The 13763-nt window shown below is 27.8% G+C and overlaps 1 protein-coding gene across 1 annotated transcript; it reads right to left on the reverse strand.

The window, feature by feature from the left end:
• Positions 1 to 7682: 7682 nt before the first annotated feature.
• Positions 7683 to 12720, reverse strand: LOC101208346 (cation/H(+) antiporter 18). Its single transcript, XM_004149721.3, has 4 exons — positions 12597 to 12720; positions 11437 to 11648; positions 9788 to 11337; positions 7683 to 8411 (listed from the first exon to the last, which is right to left on the reverse strand). The coding sequence occupies exons 2-4, from the start codon at positions 11641 to 11643 to the stop codon at positions 7775 to 7777; spliced, it is 2394 nt and encodes a 797-aa protein (XP_004149769.3). The 5' UTR covers positions 11644 to 11648; positions 12597 to 12720; the 3' UTR covers positions 7683 to 7774.
• Positions 12721 to 13763: the final 1043 nt, after the last annotated feature.

A 13763-nucleotide genomic window follows, 5' to 3' on the forward strand; every position in this document is an offset into this window, starting at 1 on the left:
TATTTCTCATCCTATTAAATTTAAATTTAAACATTCACTTTATAATTATTTTAAATTAGTTTGATAGACTTTAAAAGTAAAAAAAAATATAGGTGAGTATTTAATAGATTATCATGCTTTGCATAACCAACCATTTGAGTCTAATTGAAGATACCATATAGTGACTTAAGTTTGATGTGGTTTTTTTGATAGATAATGTTATTTTAAATCATTTTTTCTAATCATGTTACATCACATCATGAATATATATTAAAAAGTAAACATTTTGGAACTTAAGAATCAAATTGAATCAAAACTCAAATTTCAAAATAATTAATTTTTATAAATAATTAATTTTTATAAATTTAGGAACTCAGATTCAAATGCATAACTCAGAAGTTAATTAGGAAAGAGAGATGATATATTGATTTTATGTTGAGGAGGTTTGTATAATTGTATTGGTATGGTTGATTTTCCCACTTGAAAATTTTAATAAATCTCATTATGTGGAAAAAGAGAGGAGAATGTGTTGGCATTATTTAGATATTTAAGATTCTTCAACTCTTCCATTTTATTTTATTAATTATTACCAACTTGAAGAAATTGTAGACAAATGAAATTGTGTCCAGATGCATTCTTCAAACTTCCAAGAGGTTTTTTTTAGCCATATTTTAATATATTACTTACTGAATGGAATTTTAGACATAATAACAAAAATATTCATTCAGTATTTTGTGTAAAAAAATAAAAAGTAAAAAAGATGCATAAAATTAAGCCATCTAAGTTGCACCTAATTATTATTGTTTTGTCAAAATTAAAAAAAAAAAGATGATATTAAATTATGATAATATGATAACTACTAAGAAAACCTACTAATCTTATTTCCTCAAAGTAGGCCATTAATCTCATTTTTATTTACTATGTTATTAGATCTAAACCACCAATTTGAAATTTGAAATTGATTTTCTTTAATTAAGGTACTTCATGCAACTATGAGATTTGGTTTTAACTGTTGTTATGTAGAATTAATTGTAGTTGACCTTAGACTTAAAATTAACATACTATATAGACCTTTGGTAGCATGTAATGTATTTAAACAAAAATCAATTTGATTTTTCTATTTTTTTATTTTACATTCATGTACCAATTAAAAAGAAGTACATTACTGTTCTTTTTTATGTATATTTTTTTTTAGAATTAAAATTTTATATTAAGGATAAATATTTAAATATGATTGAATATATTATAGTTTTTTTTCTAAAAGATAACATAAAGAATTTCTATACATATTCTTGTTATAAACGTGTAGTTAAATAATTTCTAGTTGGTCTAAGTTTATTTCTTATTATTAATAAATATTTATTAATATTGAGATAGATAGTTCAAATGAAATATATTATAATTATAAAATAGGATAGCCACGCTAATGCACTTTTATTATTCTTATTGTAACTAAAAATCATGTTGTGATAGTGTTTAGAAATGCATTTTAATTAATTTTGGGAGGTATCTAATTTTTATTTAGATAAAAAGGTTGTATGTCAATGATGTATAAGTGATAAATCTTAATATCATACTATAATTTAAATATTACAAATTTATCATTTATATAGTCTATTTGTCGAGGAGAGATTTTAACGATATTTATGAAGTAAACTTAATAATGCTTTAACATAAATTTCAACAATGTCTTAAGTTTCATTTTTATTTTTGATCTTTTAATTTATTTAAAAAATAACCCTACATTTAAACTTTCAGAAATGAATAAAAAAGAAAATTAGTATATTTAATTCAATTACATCCTTTAATTTTAACATATGCTTAATTATTTTGTGATCATTATTGAAGTTTCTGTTTAATCCAGAATTAATTTCAAAACAAAATTGACTTTTCCAAAGAAAACAAGATGTGATAATTATTTTTCTTTTCAAGAAAAATTCAAAAAAAAAGTTAGAAAATATTTTTAGTAGTGTATTTTTAGAAAAATATTGACAGAAGTAGGATAGACAGAAAAGAAATAAAAAGCAGAGTAACAAAATCGTGTACCAAGTCCACAACTACGCTAAATCATGGATCAGGTACACGTCTAGAAGTCGAAATCTAACTTTAAATCTATCTTTTCTGGTAGTCAACGACTCAACAATACAATTGACTGCTACATTTATCTAGCATGCAGGGTGTTGGGGACCAAGTGCATATTTAAACCATATCAATCTTAAGTTATCACTATGGTTTCAATATTTAGAACATAAAAATCTTTCTAATTATTAATTACTTTACATTGTCACCATGGTTTCAAAAGTAATTAATACAAAGCCGATTAGGTGAATAATTTTTTTAAAATGTTTGTGTTAAAAAGAAAAAGAATAGGTAGAAATTTCTAATGCAGGTGAACATAGAAACTAAAGTTTTTTTTGTAAATAGCATAATAATCATAATAATTTTAACTGGATTAATTAAGACAAAAATAAGGGCACGACTAGTTAAGTTTTTAAGAAATTAAACTATAATTTACTTGTTTTTTAGGAAGTCGTGTACGATACACAACTTCCTTTAATCTAGTCAGGTTCTACATGTGAGTCAAACTGGTCAAAATAGGCTGACATGGATTAACGAAAGTCATGTATTTGGTACACAACTTTTTTCTTTTTAAAAAACTACCCTTATATTTTTACCGTAGTTTAAATATCTACCCTATTTTTATCATTTCTTTACATATACTACCTTATTTTTGTCATTATTTTTCAACCATGTATATTTTTTAAAATAGTTCCAAAATTTAAATGGATAGCTAGGTAGACAACAAAATTATAAATGAAATTTGAAGCCCTATTTCATGGTATATTGTGAAAAGTAGTGATAGGATATGTATAGGAGAAGAGAAAGAGAAAAAAAAAAAACAATAATTTATATTGTCAACCAAAATTAGTTTAACAAAAATTTATACGTGCGACAGATAGCCAAAAGGTTCGTAGTTCAAATCCTATATTTTTATTCCAGTCTTTTAAATAAGCTTGCACGAAGTGATTTCCATCCATTTTCAATATGTGTATTACTAGTATATTTATACATTTTAGTAGTGTGGTCAAACAGAACACAGTTGATCAATTGACGTGAAAAAATATGATATCAACTTCAAGTGCGATGAATAATAATAATTTATTTCTTTTAAAGATGGTGCATATTTTCTTACATAGAATACAATAATGCAGAGTCTTCCATCCTTAGTTTTTTTGTTTGACTTTAAATGGCAATTCATTAATAAAGTTTTGCAATAATAATATGATAAGGGTTTGGATAAATTTTTTATAGCCTTTTATGATAACTTTTCAAAGAGATTTGGTCTTACTTTATAGCCTCTCCTAGCTATACATTAATCATTAATGTTATACACTGCTTATGAGTCTTGTGGCTTGGGAGTTTGATTAATTATTGAGAGGCTCTATAGTTGTGGATATTAAGTGTGACATGTTATTCATAGATATAAAATACTTTACTATATAATAAAATATTAGAATCTTATTTCGTGATTATTTCAAAATCAACAGTTAAGCGCAATACAAAGAAGGTAAAGATTGACACACACACGCATATATATATATACATGTGTGATTCATTAACCATATATGTTAGTTATGTGGATAACAAATATTATTAGAGAGAATGTTACAAAATACGTAATACAACACTATTAGATTGGAGAATTTATATATTAATTGCACTTCTCTAAACTCCAACATTAGGTTGTTCGCAGCACTAATAATCAATTCATAGCATTTCAAGAAGTTCAAAAGATAACTATAGAACGTTATAACTAACATTGGATATAATCCTATGACCAACGATAATTATATGGGAGATTCGATATTTATTACAATTTTTTAAAATATATAAGGAATTTCAAAAAATAACAAAAATTTATAATAAAAGGTTCATGTCACTTGTATTTTCAAAATTGTAAAAATAACAAATTTAAAAGCAGATTACCATCTAATGCAATATCCTAAAATATTTTAGGATTAATATCAAAACTCATTTCAAAGATGGAAGAAGACTAAAAGATTCATTAAATTATATATTATATATAAAAAAGAAAGAGATTTTTTTATTTCCGTAAATATCTAAGCCCATGAATTGAACCCATGACCTTTTATTTAAATATTAAGAGCATGTCTCTTTTTTTACTACTAGGTCAATCCATGATGGTTAAAAAAAAGAGATCGAGTAATCTGTATAAGATAAATCTTCCAAATAATTGAGGGAGCTATCAGATTCAACCTCAAATAAATTGTGAGTTTGTATTACATTTTTTTAGTTTTTAATTTAAAAAATAAATTATTTTGAAAATAGTTTAAACCATTTTTACTTTCATTTTACTTTTCATTTTTCTCGCGTTTATTTGAACTTTTTTTTTTTTCATTATTTTTCTCTTATACTTTTTCATTTATGTATAAATAATTATCGAAATTGTTAAATAATACGAGTTTAGTTCATAAATCCTAAATCCTCAATTCTTCTATTTTATGTATTAATTATGATTAAACTTAAACTTAAGGTTCATGCACTATATTAATTTGAGCCTTTCATTTTATTTGAAATAGAAATAATTTGCAATATATTACTAAAAGAATTTAAATATTATATTATTTAGTTAGTTCAAAATTTAAAAGCAAAAGAAAAAATATAATGAAAAGTAAAACAAAAACAACAAATAAAAGAGAAAAAGAAAAAAGAAAAAAGAATAGATTGGAAAAGTTGAGATTTGCAATCACTAAGCCCTACTTTTAAAGATGTAGTCTCCACCACCCCACCAAATGCCAATTCTAACTCTTTGATGCATCTTTGTTTGCCTTTCTTTTTCACAAGACGAAGATGCTTCTTTATTTTATTTTTTTTATAATAAAAGTCATTTTATTGTTCTTCCTCGAGGATACCCTAAAAAGGTTTGATGTCATTTAAAATGAAAAACAAAAACAAAAACAAAACAACTTGCAAAAACGAGAATATTTTATAACAAATTTCAAATGGAAAGATTATTTTAAATAACAAAAGTACTAAAATATTTTTAAAATACGGTCAAATTTTAGATTCTATTAGAAATAGAATTTGATAGATACTAATAGACTTCTGTCAATGTTTAAAAATGTCAAATCTGTCTCAATCATCATTTGTCTGAAATTTTGTTGTAAATATTTTAGTTTATTATGTTATATTCGCAAATACCTCTCATTCAAATCTAACAAAATAATCCAAATTATTTACAAATATAGCAAAATTTTAGAACTTATAAATTGATAGATTTTGAAATTTTGGTATATAGGTTCAATATTTTTTAAAAAAATCCAATATTTGATATTAATTTATTGATTAATTAGGATATATTAATTTTGAGATAAAAGAAACCACAAATCTTGCAAGATCTTGTTGAATGAGTTTTGAAGTTTGTTGAATAATAATGTCATAAAATTAAAAATGTGATGATATATATAACAATATACAATTGAATAGATTGGATGTTCCAATAGGTATATAACAATTTTGGTTAACCATATATAATTATATTTTATAATAAAGTAAATTGAAAAAATATGTCAAACAAATGGAGACTACAAGTATGGCTTAAAAATTAGTTATATACTCACAATGAATTAAGTAGAACTTTAGGTTAAAATGAAAACACGTGTGTGTCTATACATATAATATGTTACATCTATGAGTTCAAATCAACAAGTCCCATCACTTATTATACGGCAATGGCCAATGGCCAATGGGAATCACATCTAAAACCAAATCAAATCATTGATCAACTCATCCTTACTTTTTCCTCCAATACAAACGTTGGAGACTATATGTCAAATATTTATGTGCTGGACCAATAAGTTGACACATTGATTAGTTGTTTATATAAATATAATCCAAGAAAAGTGGGCATTTTTCTTTTTAATAAAATACATACATACATACATATATATGTGCTAAGTAATTAAAGGATAAAAAAGAAAGAATTAAAAGATAGTTTAAAAGGGAGAGAAAAAGTGGAAAAGGGAAAATTTTCTTTTAGTGCATTTGTTCCTCTCTTTTGTATCCATGGCCAACTTCGATTCTCCATTCTTTTCTCTATCGTTTCTACCAAGGTTTTAGAGGAAGCTCAAGAGGGAACTTAGAGAAGAAGATATATATATATATATATTATTTTCTTTTTCTTTCTTTTCATTTTCAATCAATAAATTTTAAACTTATTAAAACAACTCCAACCTAAATCTTTGCCATTTTCTTCAACAAATTAATTCAACTTTAAAAAATTCAAAGAAAAATCTTGGGTTTACAACTCACCTCCTTCTTATAAAATTTCATCTTGAAATTTAGAAATTGTTAAGTGAAGGGTGTCTGATAACTCCTCCTCATCTAGTCTTATAACTCTCAAATTGCTTCATTTGCTCTGTGATGCCTCCAAAAAAATCTTCATGAGTGAAATCGTCTTGTTCCTCAACACTTACTTTTTTTTCTTTTAAGGTTTGCATTGGAGCTTCCTCATAACTCAGATCCTCTTTTAATTCTACTAGTTGTGCTTCCCTTAACTTTGATACATGGAACCCATAATTTATTCTAGTAAGTTTTGTTGGCAACTCCAGTATGTATATATTGCAAAATATCAAAAAGTTCAAATATGACTTTTACTATTTTATTTTGTTTCTATATTTAAAAATGTTTCTAACTAATTTTTTATTTAAAGCCATTTTTCTATAAAATAGATAGTAATAATACTTGCATACAAGAAAGTATCTAAAACCATAGTCCTACATTTTTAGAAAATACATAAACTAATACTAGTTTAACTCTTTTAAAAAAATGGTAATGATAACAAATATAATAATAACGACAACAATATTAATATAAGAAAACGAAATTATTTGTATATTTGAAGAAAAAAATGGAATAGTTGCAAATTTAACCATTAGATGCAAAATAAGTAAGTATATAACAACATTTTAAAAAAATTGCAAATATAGCAAAATTTGTAAAATTTTATTGATGATAGAAGTCTATCTCCAATAGACCATGTTGTAAATATTGGTCTATCATTGATAGATCATACAAATCTATCGGAGATACAACTCTATTACGATAGTTTTGCTATATTTACAATTTTTTTAAATGTTACTATATTCTTAATTATTATTCATAAAATAGTCATCAATTAAATTATCCTAAAAATCGGAGAAAACTTCAATATTTGGCTCAAGGAAGGATTCGAACTACCCACAAGAGAGGGAAAAATCCAATAATACAAGCATATGATTTTTTAAAAAATAATAATAAACAAAGCTTCTTTATCAAAATTTTAAAATTAAAAATCATTAACCAAGTTTGTTTCTTAAAAAAAAAAAACTACCCTTTTAGTTCTAAGTGTTTTTGGTGCGTGAATTTGAAAATTTAATATTTTTAATCTCCAAATTTATAACAATAGATTCCTTGAATGCTCTACATTTTTAATCCAACTTTAAAAAATAGGTCTATTATGTTATGTTTGATTTTCTAAAAATAATTATATGATATTTAAATTTTTAAAAAAAGGAAATTTTGTTATTATAATTTAAAATATCATATAATTATTTAAAATAAAAGTATAAAGTTATTTAATAAGCCTTTTAAACTTATACATATTTCACATTATAGCTTGGGTTGTATGAATAACTGTTGGATATTGACAAATCTAACATCATTAATTTCAAGACTAATATAAAGATATACCATAATGTTCGTCAATGAGGTTCTCTTATACTTAGTTTACTAATTAGGTAAATACATTCTCACGAAACTGTTGCAGCACCAAGATTGAAGCTGATATTGATAACTCTTTTGATATCAATAAGTTTCCAACAGGACCTAACTCAGGGCATTCCACATTGATCTTGAAATATTCAACAAGATTCTTCACTACTTCCCCTTCTGGCTTTTGACCCACCAATATTAAATTACATCTACTAAATTCCCTTATTACTTCAATAACATTGCTAAAACTGCTCACTACTCTCTCTTCATATCTAATCGACATCTCGTTTGTTTTCTTCCCATTAAACTCCATCAACACCCTTTCATCTATGACTGCAGAACTTTTAGTGTCGTCTTTGTTCATTTCAACCATAGTAGATTCTGCATTATTCACGTTGGAGGTGAAAATGAAATGAACAATGTTTAAGGTTGTTTTAGAATGTTGTGACATTCTCCGTCCGAAGGCTAGAGCTTCACGGTCGTCGCAGCCGCCGAAGAAGAAGATGGTTATGGTGGAAGAGATGTTGGTGGAGGAGATGTGAGAACCACCTCCAAATCCTCTGTCAACTAGGATTCCGACGGAACATGGTGATTGTTGTAGAACTTTTTGATTGACCGATTGGAAATCACCTCGTGTTGCTTCTAAATGTCCATCAAATCTGTGATACATTTTCAATCATCTCAACAACATTAGTCTTTTAACTTCAACTCAAAATTATGCTAAATATGAAAGTGTAACAATCATCTCTAGATGTACCTAACTCTAACATTTAATCTCATCCATGCTTATGACTTCATGTGGTGTAGCTTAAATTATTTTCCATATAAATATACAAATAGTTAGAATTTGTGTGTTTGTCCATCTCCATTTAATTGTGGTTTGTCATGATTTTTTTTCTTTTCCTTCAAATGTTTTTCATCCTTTTTTTTTCCGTGTGATTGAGATAAACTACATAAAAGTAGATGTAGTCTAGAATACACCAAAATAGTTCTCTATGTATATGAGTAATAATTTAAATAATACTCTTGAGTGCATCCATTTTCGTGCAACTTACTAGTCGGCCAATTAACATTTGTTGTGTAGCAAAAATTAGAGATGCTTAAAGGCAAGCTGTAGCATTAAGCCTAGATCCCAATTCATGCCTCCATCCAAATCACACCAAAAAGATTAAAAATATTTTGGCTAAGCTATACATAAGACCTCTCTAAACTTTGTAATTTTGTGTCTTTCAACTCTGAAATTTTTCAAAAAATAATTTCAAAAATACTCTTATTGAAATTAAAATTTTAGATATAAATGATTATGATAACAATGTTATAAAGTTTATTTTTGTAGCAAAATGCTTTTTTTGTTTGCACTTTATCATTTTGGTAAATTTGGTGACATTTTATAGAACTTTATGTTTTAACTTAAAGTTTGTTATTTATTTTAGTTGTTGAGAAAATTGGCGAAAGAATAGAACAAATAGAGAAAGAAAAAAGAGTACCATATATCTATATTATTTGTTTTTTCCAAGCTTAAAAAATCTTCAAACAAATGGATCAATGTTAATGTTACTTATGGTAGAAGCTTTTTGAAGTCCTTTGCAACAAGGTACCAATGGATTTTACTTATACCAACAATAATGGTATTTTTTTTTTTCATTTACTTCTTTTCTAACTTTATAGTTTTTTAAAAAAAGAAAATAAAGTTCAAAGGTATTATTCAAATTAAAAAAAGAAAAAAAAAGTTGGTTTTCCTACAAAATTAACAATATTTGTATTTTTGTAATCCTTTTTTAAAGGTATTCAAAGTTTAAGGACTCACAAACCAGTAAATAGTGGTAACAGAAAAATGATGTACAAAAAAAAGTTGATGTAAAGGTAAGATATGCACAAGGCGAGACAAAGAGTAAAAATGTTAGCCACCAGGAAACATGTAGTTCAAAAGCCTCCCACTTTAAGGGTGCGGTGCTAACAAAAGAAAAAAGAAAAGATGGTATGCACAAAAAAATTAGTGTAAAGTTAAAAGATTGATGTAAAGAACATGCCGAACCTTTGGTGTTTATGGAAAGGGAGAATGATAATGGCGGCCCGTTTCCGCTCTGCTCTATTGCACACATCTTCGTGCATATCCGAAAGTCGAGAAATGGCAGTCATTGGACGTATAGACACTCGACTAAGCTGTTCAAAAGCCTTAAACGCCACACCAATTTCATCACAACTCGACTTCCCTCCTTTATTCCAAAACGGTCTCCCATTTTTTCTAGCTCGATGGACCATAACAATGGCGGACGATCTCTCTGTCAGCTCCATCAAATGCATTGCATAAACACAAAGTTCACTTCCACAACCTTCTTTTCCCTCCATCCCACGACTCACCTCAATCAAATTCAAAATGGAAGGAATGTTATTAACAGAGTGAAAACAAGCCAAAATCCTCAGCTCTGAATTGGGTTCTTCTCGTTCGATTGTTCTGTTTATGTATTCTGATTTGCTCTTTCTTTTTGCTGGCTTATAAACCGCCATTACAATTGGGGTTGTGAAGAAGGTTGTGATGACAGCCATTAGAACAAGAATTGCAAAGGTTTGGTCATTCAAAACTTTTCTGTCTTTGCCGATGTTTAAAACGATTAATTCCACCAACCCTTTCGTGTTCATTAAGAATCCTAAAGCAATTGATTCTTGTATTGGCATCTTGCAAAAGAGTGCCATCAAGATCGTTCCGATGATTTTACCGAAACATGCGGTGAAAATTACGAGGATGAGCAAACCCCATGATTGTATTCCTTGAATTGTAGTAATGTTGGTTTTCAATCCGCTTGAAACGAAATAGAGAGGGAGGAAAAGACTCGAAACAAGATCTTCAACTTTTTCGACGAGTGCTCCGGCGAGTGGACCTTCTTTTGGAACGAGAACGCCGACGACAAAAGCGCCGAACAGAGCATGGATTCCGATTAAATCAGTGATGAATCCAGCGGCTAAGACGGTGGATAAAGTAGCGCAAATGTAAAGTTCACTTACGGGCTCGCCTTTGGAGGAACGGTGGGAGATCCATCGGAAGGCCGGCGGGAGAGTGAAGAAGCAAAACAGGACAAAAACAGAGGAACAGAGGAAAACCCAGAGGGAGACAAGAGGGGAACGAGGAGTACCGGAAAGGGCAATGGCGAGGGCGAGGAGGATCCAGGCAGCGACGTCATTGACGGCGGCGGCGGACATCGCGATACGGCCGAGGTTGGTTGTTAAAAGCTTGAGTTCAGCAAGGATACGAGCGAGAACAGGGAAAGCGGTGATGGAGAGAGCAACGGCGATGAAGATGAGAAAGGGAGGACCGTTGACGCCTTTGGAGATGGTGGAACGGAGGACGTAGGAAGTGCCAATGCCGAGGAGTAAAGGGAGAGTGATTCCGGCCATGGCTATGCCCATTGCGCCTTTTCCGGTACGACGGAGAGATTTGGGATCTAACTCAAGTCCGACTAGAAAAAGAAAGAACAAAAGACCCATATTGGCTAATGTGTCCAACACTGTTAGGCTTTTTTCCGGGAACACTCTTCGAAGAAATCCCTGACTCCGACCCACCGCTGATGGCCCAAGCAAGATCCCCCCCTACCATCATCCACAGCAACAACAACAACAACCAATTAATATCTTACTTGTTTTTAAGATAAAATTAATAGTAGGCAGAGAAGTAAAAAGGAAACGTACAACAATCTCGGCAATGACCCGAGGCTCTCTAAGTGGACGGAGAAGAAAACCAAGAAGACGAGTAAGAAGAACAACCAAACATATCTGAAAAATGGCCAAAGGAAGAGCAAAATCAAGTGGATTATCGCCTTGAAATACACCGTTCGACGTCGCTTTCATCTCCGCCGGGCACCCACTTCCCACCATCGTCGTATTCACCACCATCATTATTTCTGATCACAAAATCAAAACCAATATTAATCCATTCAATTGGAAAAATGTTGTGCAACTTTTGTGATGTTGGTATATTAAATATTCATGTTCCCAATCATTTGGAACAAAAGAAACTAGAAAATTGTGACAACTAATATTGATATATTGGATTTGGGTTACAACCATTTTCTGTAATGGATGAGACAACATTCATAATGAGATTAGAAGTGCTATCATGTAACTAAAATCTTAATTTTTAAAATATAATCAAATACACCAATATATAAACTACTATAAACTTTTATAAATAAACTATGGTCTTTAACTTCTATTATTAGTTTTTTTAGAGCAAGTCATTCAGCATTAATATTAAAAATTTCCTAGATTTCTTTTTAAACTATCAATATCTATAGTTAATAAATTCTAAAATTGTGATATATTTGTAAACATTTAGCTATCATGTAACTAAAATATTAATTTTTTACTTATTCTCCATAATCTTTTGATTAAATTTTTTAAATTTTTTACATAACACAAATTTAAAGTTAGTTTCAGTTTATCTATTTTAAAATTTTCTATCATTTTTACTTTCAATTAATTTTATCAACAACAACAATTTCATATAAAAAATTATAAACATAGATGATAATTAGAAATAATACAATTAGACTATAACTTGTCAATATTTGGTAGAGCTTAAATCTGAAATTAATTTCCATATATTGAATTAATCGTGGTTATAAGTACAACCTCAAGACAAAGAGCTTAATATATAAATAAATAAACAAATGATATGAATATTTTTGTAATTAGCTAAAATTATCTCTCCAATTCTATATATTATTTAAGTAATAATATAAATCATTAACCAAAGGAAATATTTAATTTGTTACCACAATTTTACAAAATGAAATGGATAGAGAAAAGAAACCATTTATTAAATAAAGTAAGAAAAGTGAAAGAATCACCTGAATTTTGTTAGATGAAAAATGTTGATTGGAGTATGAGAAAGCAATAAGTTTTGTATATCTCCAAAGAGAAAAGAAAAAAGAGAGAAGAAATGAGAGATTAAATGGGATGAATAATTTAGGGACTACCACACCTCCCTTTTATACCCAAAACCACACACCTTTATGTGCATGAATTGATTTGTGTTGGGAATAGAGTCTTTTTGCTAATTATGAAATTAAATTATATTATATTGATAGCTACTTATAAATAATTAATATTTTGAAATCTTATCTAGCCCCATTATGGAATTTATTATGATATCTCACTATCTTAAGAAGAGAATAAAACTAAGATGCTTTAACTATTATATTCCCCTCAACATTTTTGGTTAATTGATGTATGTTTTATAATCATAGAGAGAGAGAGAGAAAATATATATTAATTTATATAAGTTGATATTTATTTTGAGAATCTACAAGAATATATAAAATTGGATCAATATTACAAAATAATTATTTATTACATTGGTATCTCTTGTTTTTATTTATTTTATTATTTTTTAGAAAGAGAATCTCTTGATTAATTAGTTTAATAAATATATTGGAGCTTCAAAAACAATTGTAAGTAAAGTAATGAAAGTGATATAAGAGAGAAAATGGAGGTTGGGATAAAAGTTAACAACATTCCAGAGACCAAATTTAATATATTTTTTTTTCTAAAATTAAGAAGAATCAATTGAAATTTGAATTTGACACTCAAAATTTAAAATAGTTTTAAAAATTCGACTTCCAAAATACATACAAATTCAACCCTCAAATTTATATATAAATTGTGTAAGTATGAGGAACTAATTTTAACCAATTTTAAAATTAGTATAAGTTAGAAGAGGATTTACTTAGGATTTTTTATAATTAAAAGTTTGATGATATAATTGCAATCCCTTATAAAATGGAATAATTTTTACAATTTGATCGTAAAAGAATAATAATTTGAAAATGACTTTTGAGGATCATTTGAAAATTTTCAAAAATGTCTTTTGGCTATATTCCATTTTTTGCGTGCAAATGATGCATAGTTGAATATGAAGGAGTTCTCAATGGATTTATTAAAAACTTATACGCCAATCAATTTGAACTATAATGTATAATCAATTAGATTTGTTTCAAGAAGTGTTTATACATCAA

Source organism: Cucumis sativus, chromosome 4, assembly GCF_000004075.3.
Source record: "Cucumis sativus cultivar 9930 chromosome 4, Cucumber_9930_V3, whole genome shotgun sequence".
NCBI classification, from domain to species: domain Eukaryota; kingdom Viridiplantae; phylum Streptophyta; class Magnoliopsida; order Cucurbitales; family Cucurbitaceae; genus Cucumis; species Cucumis sativus.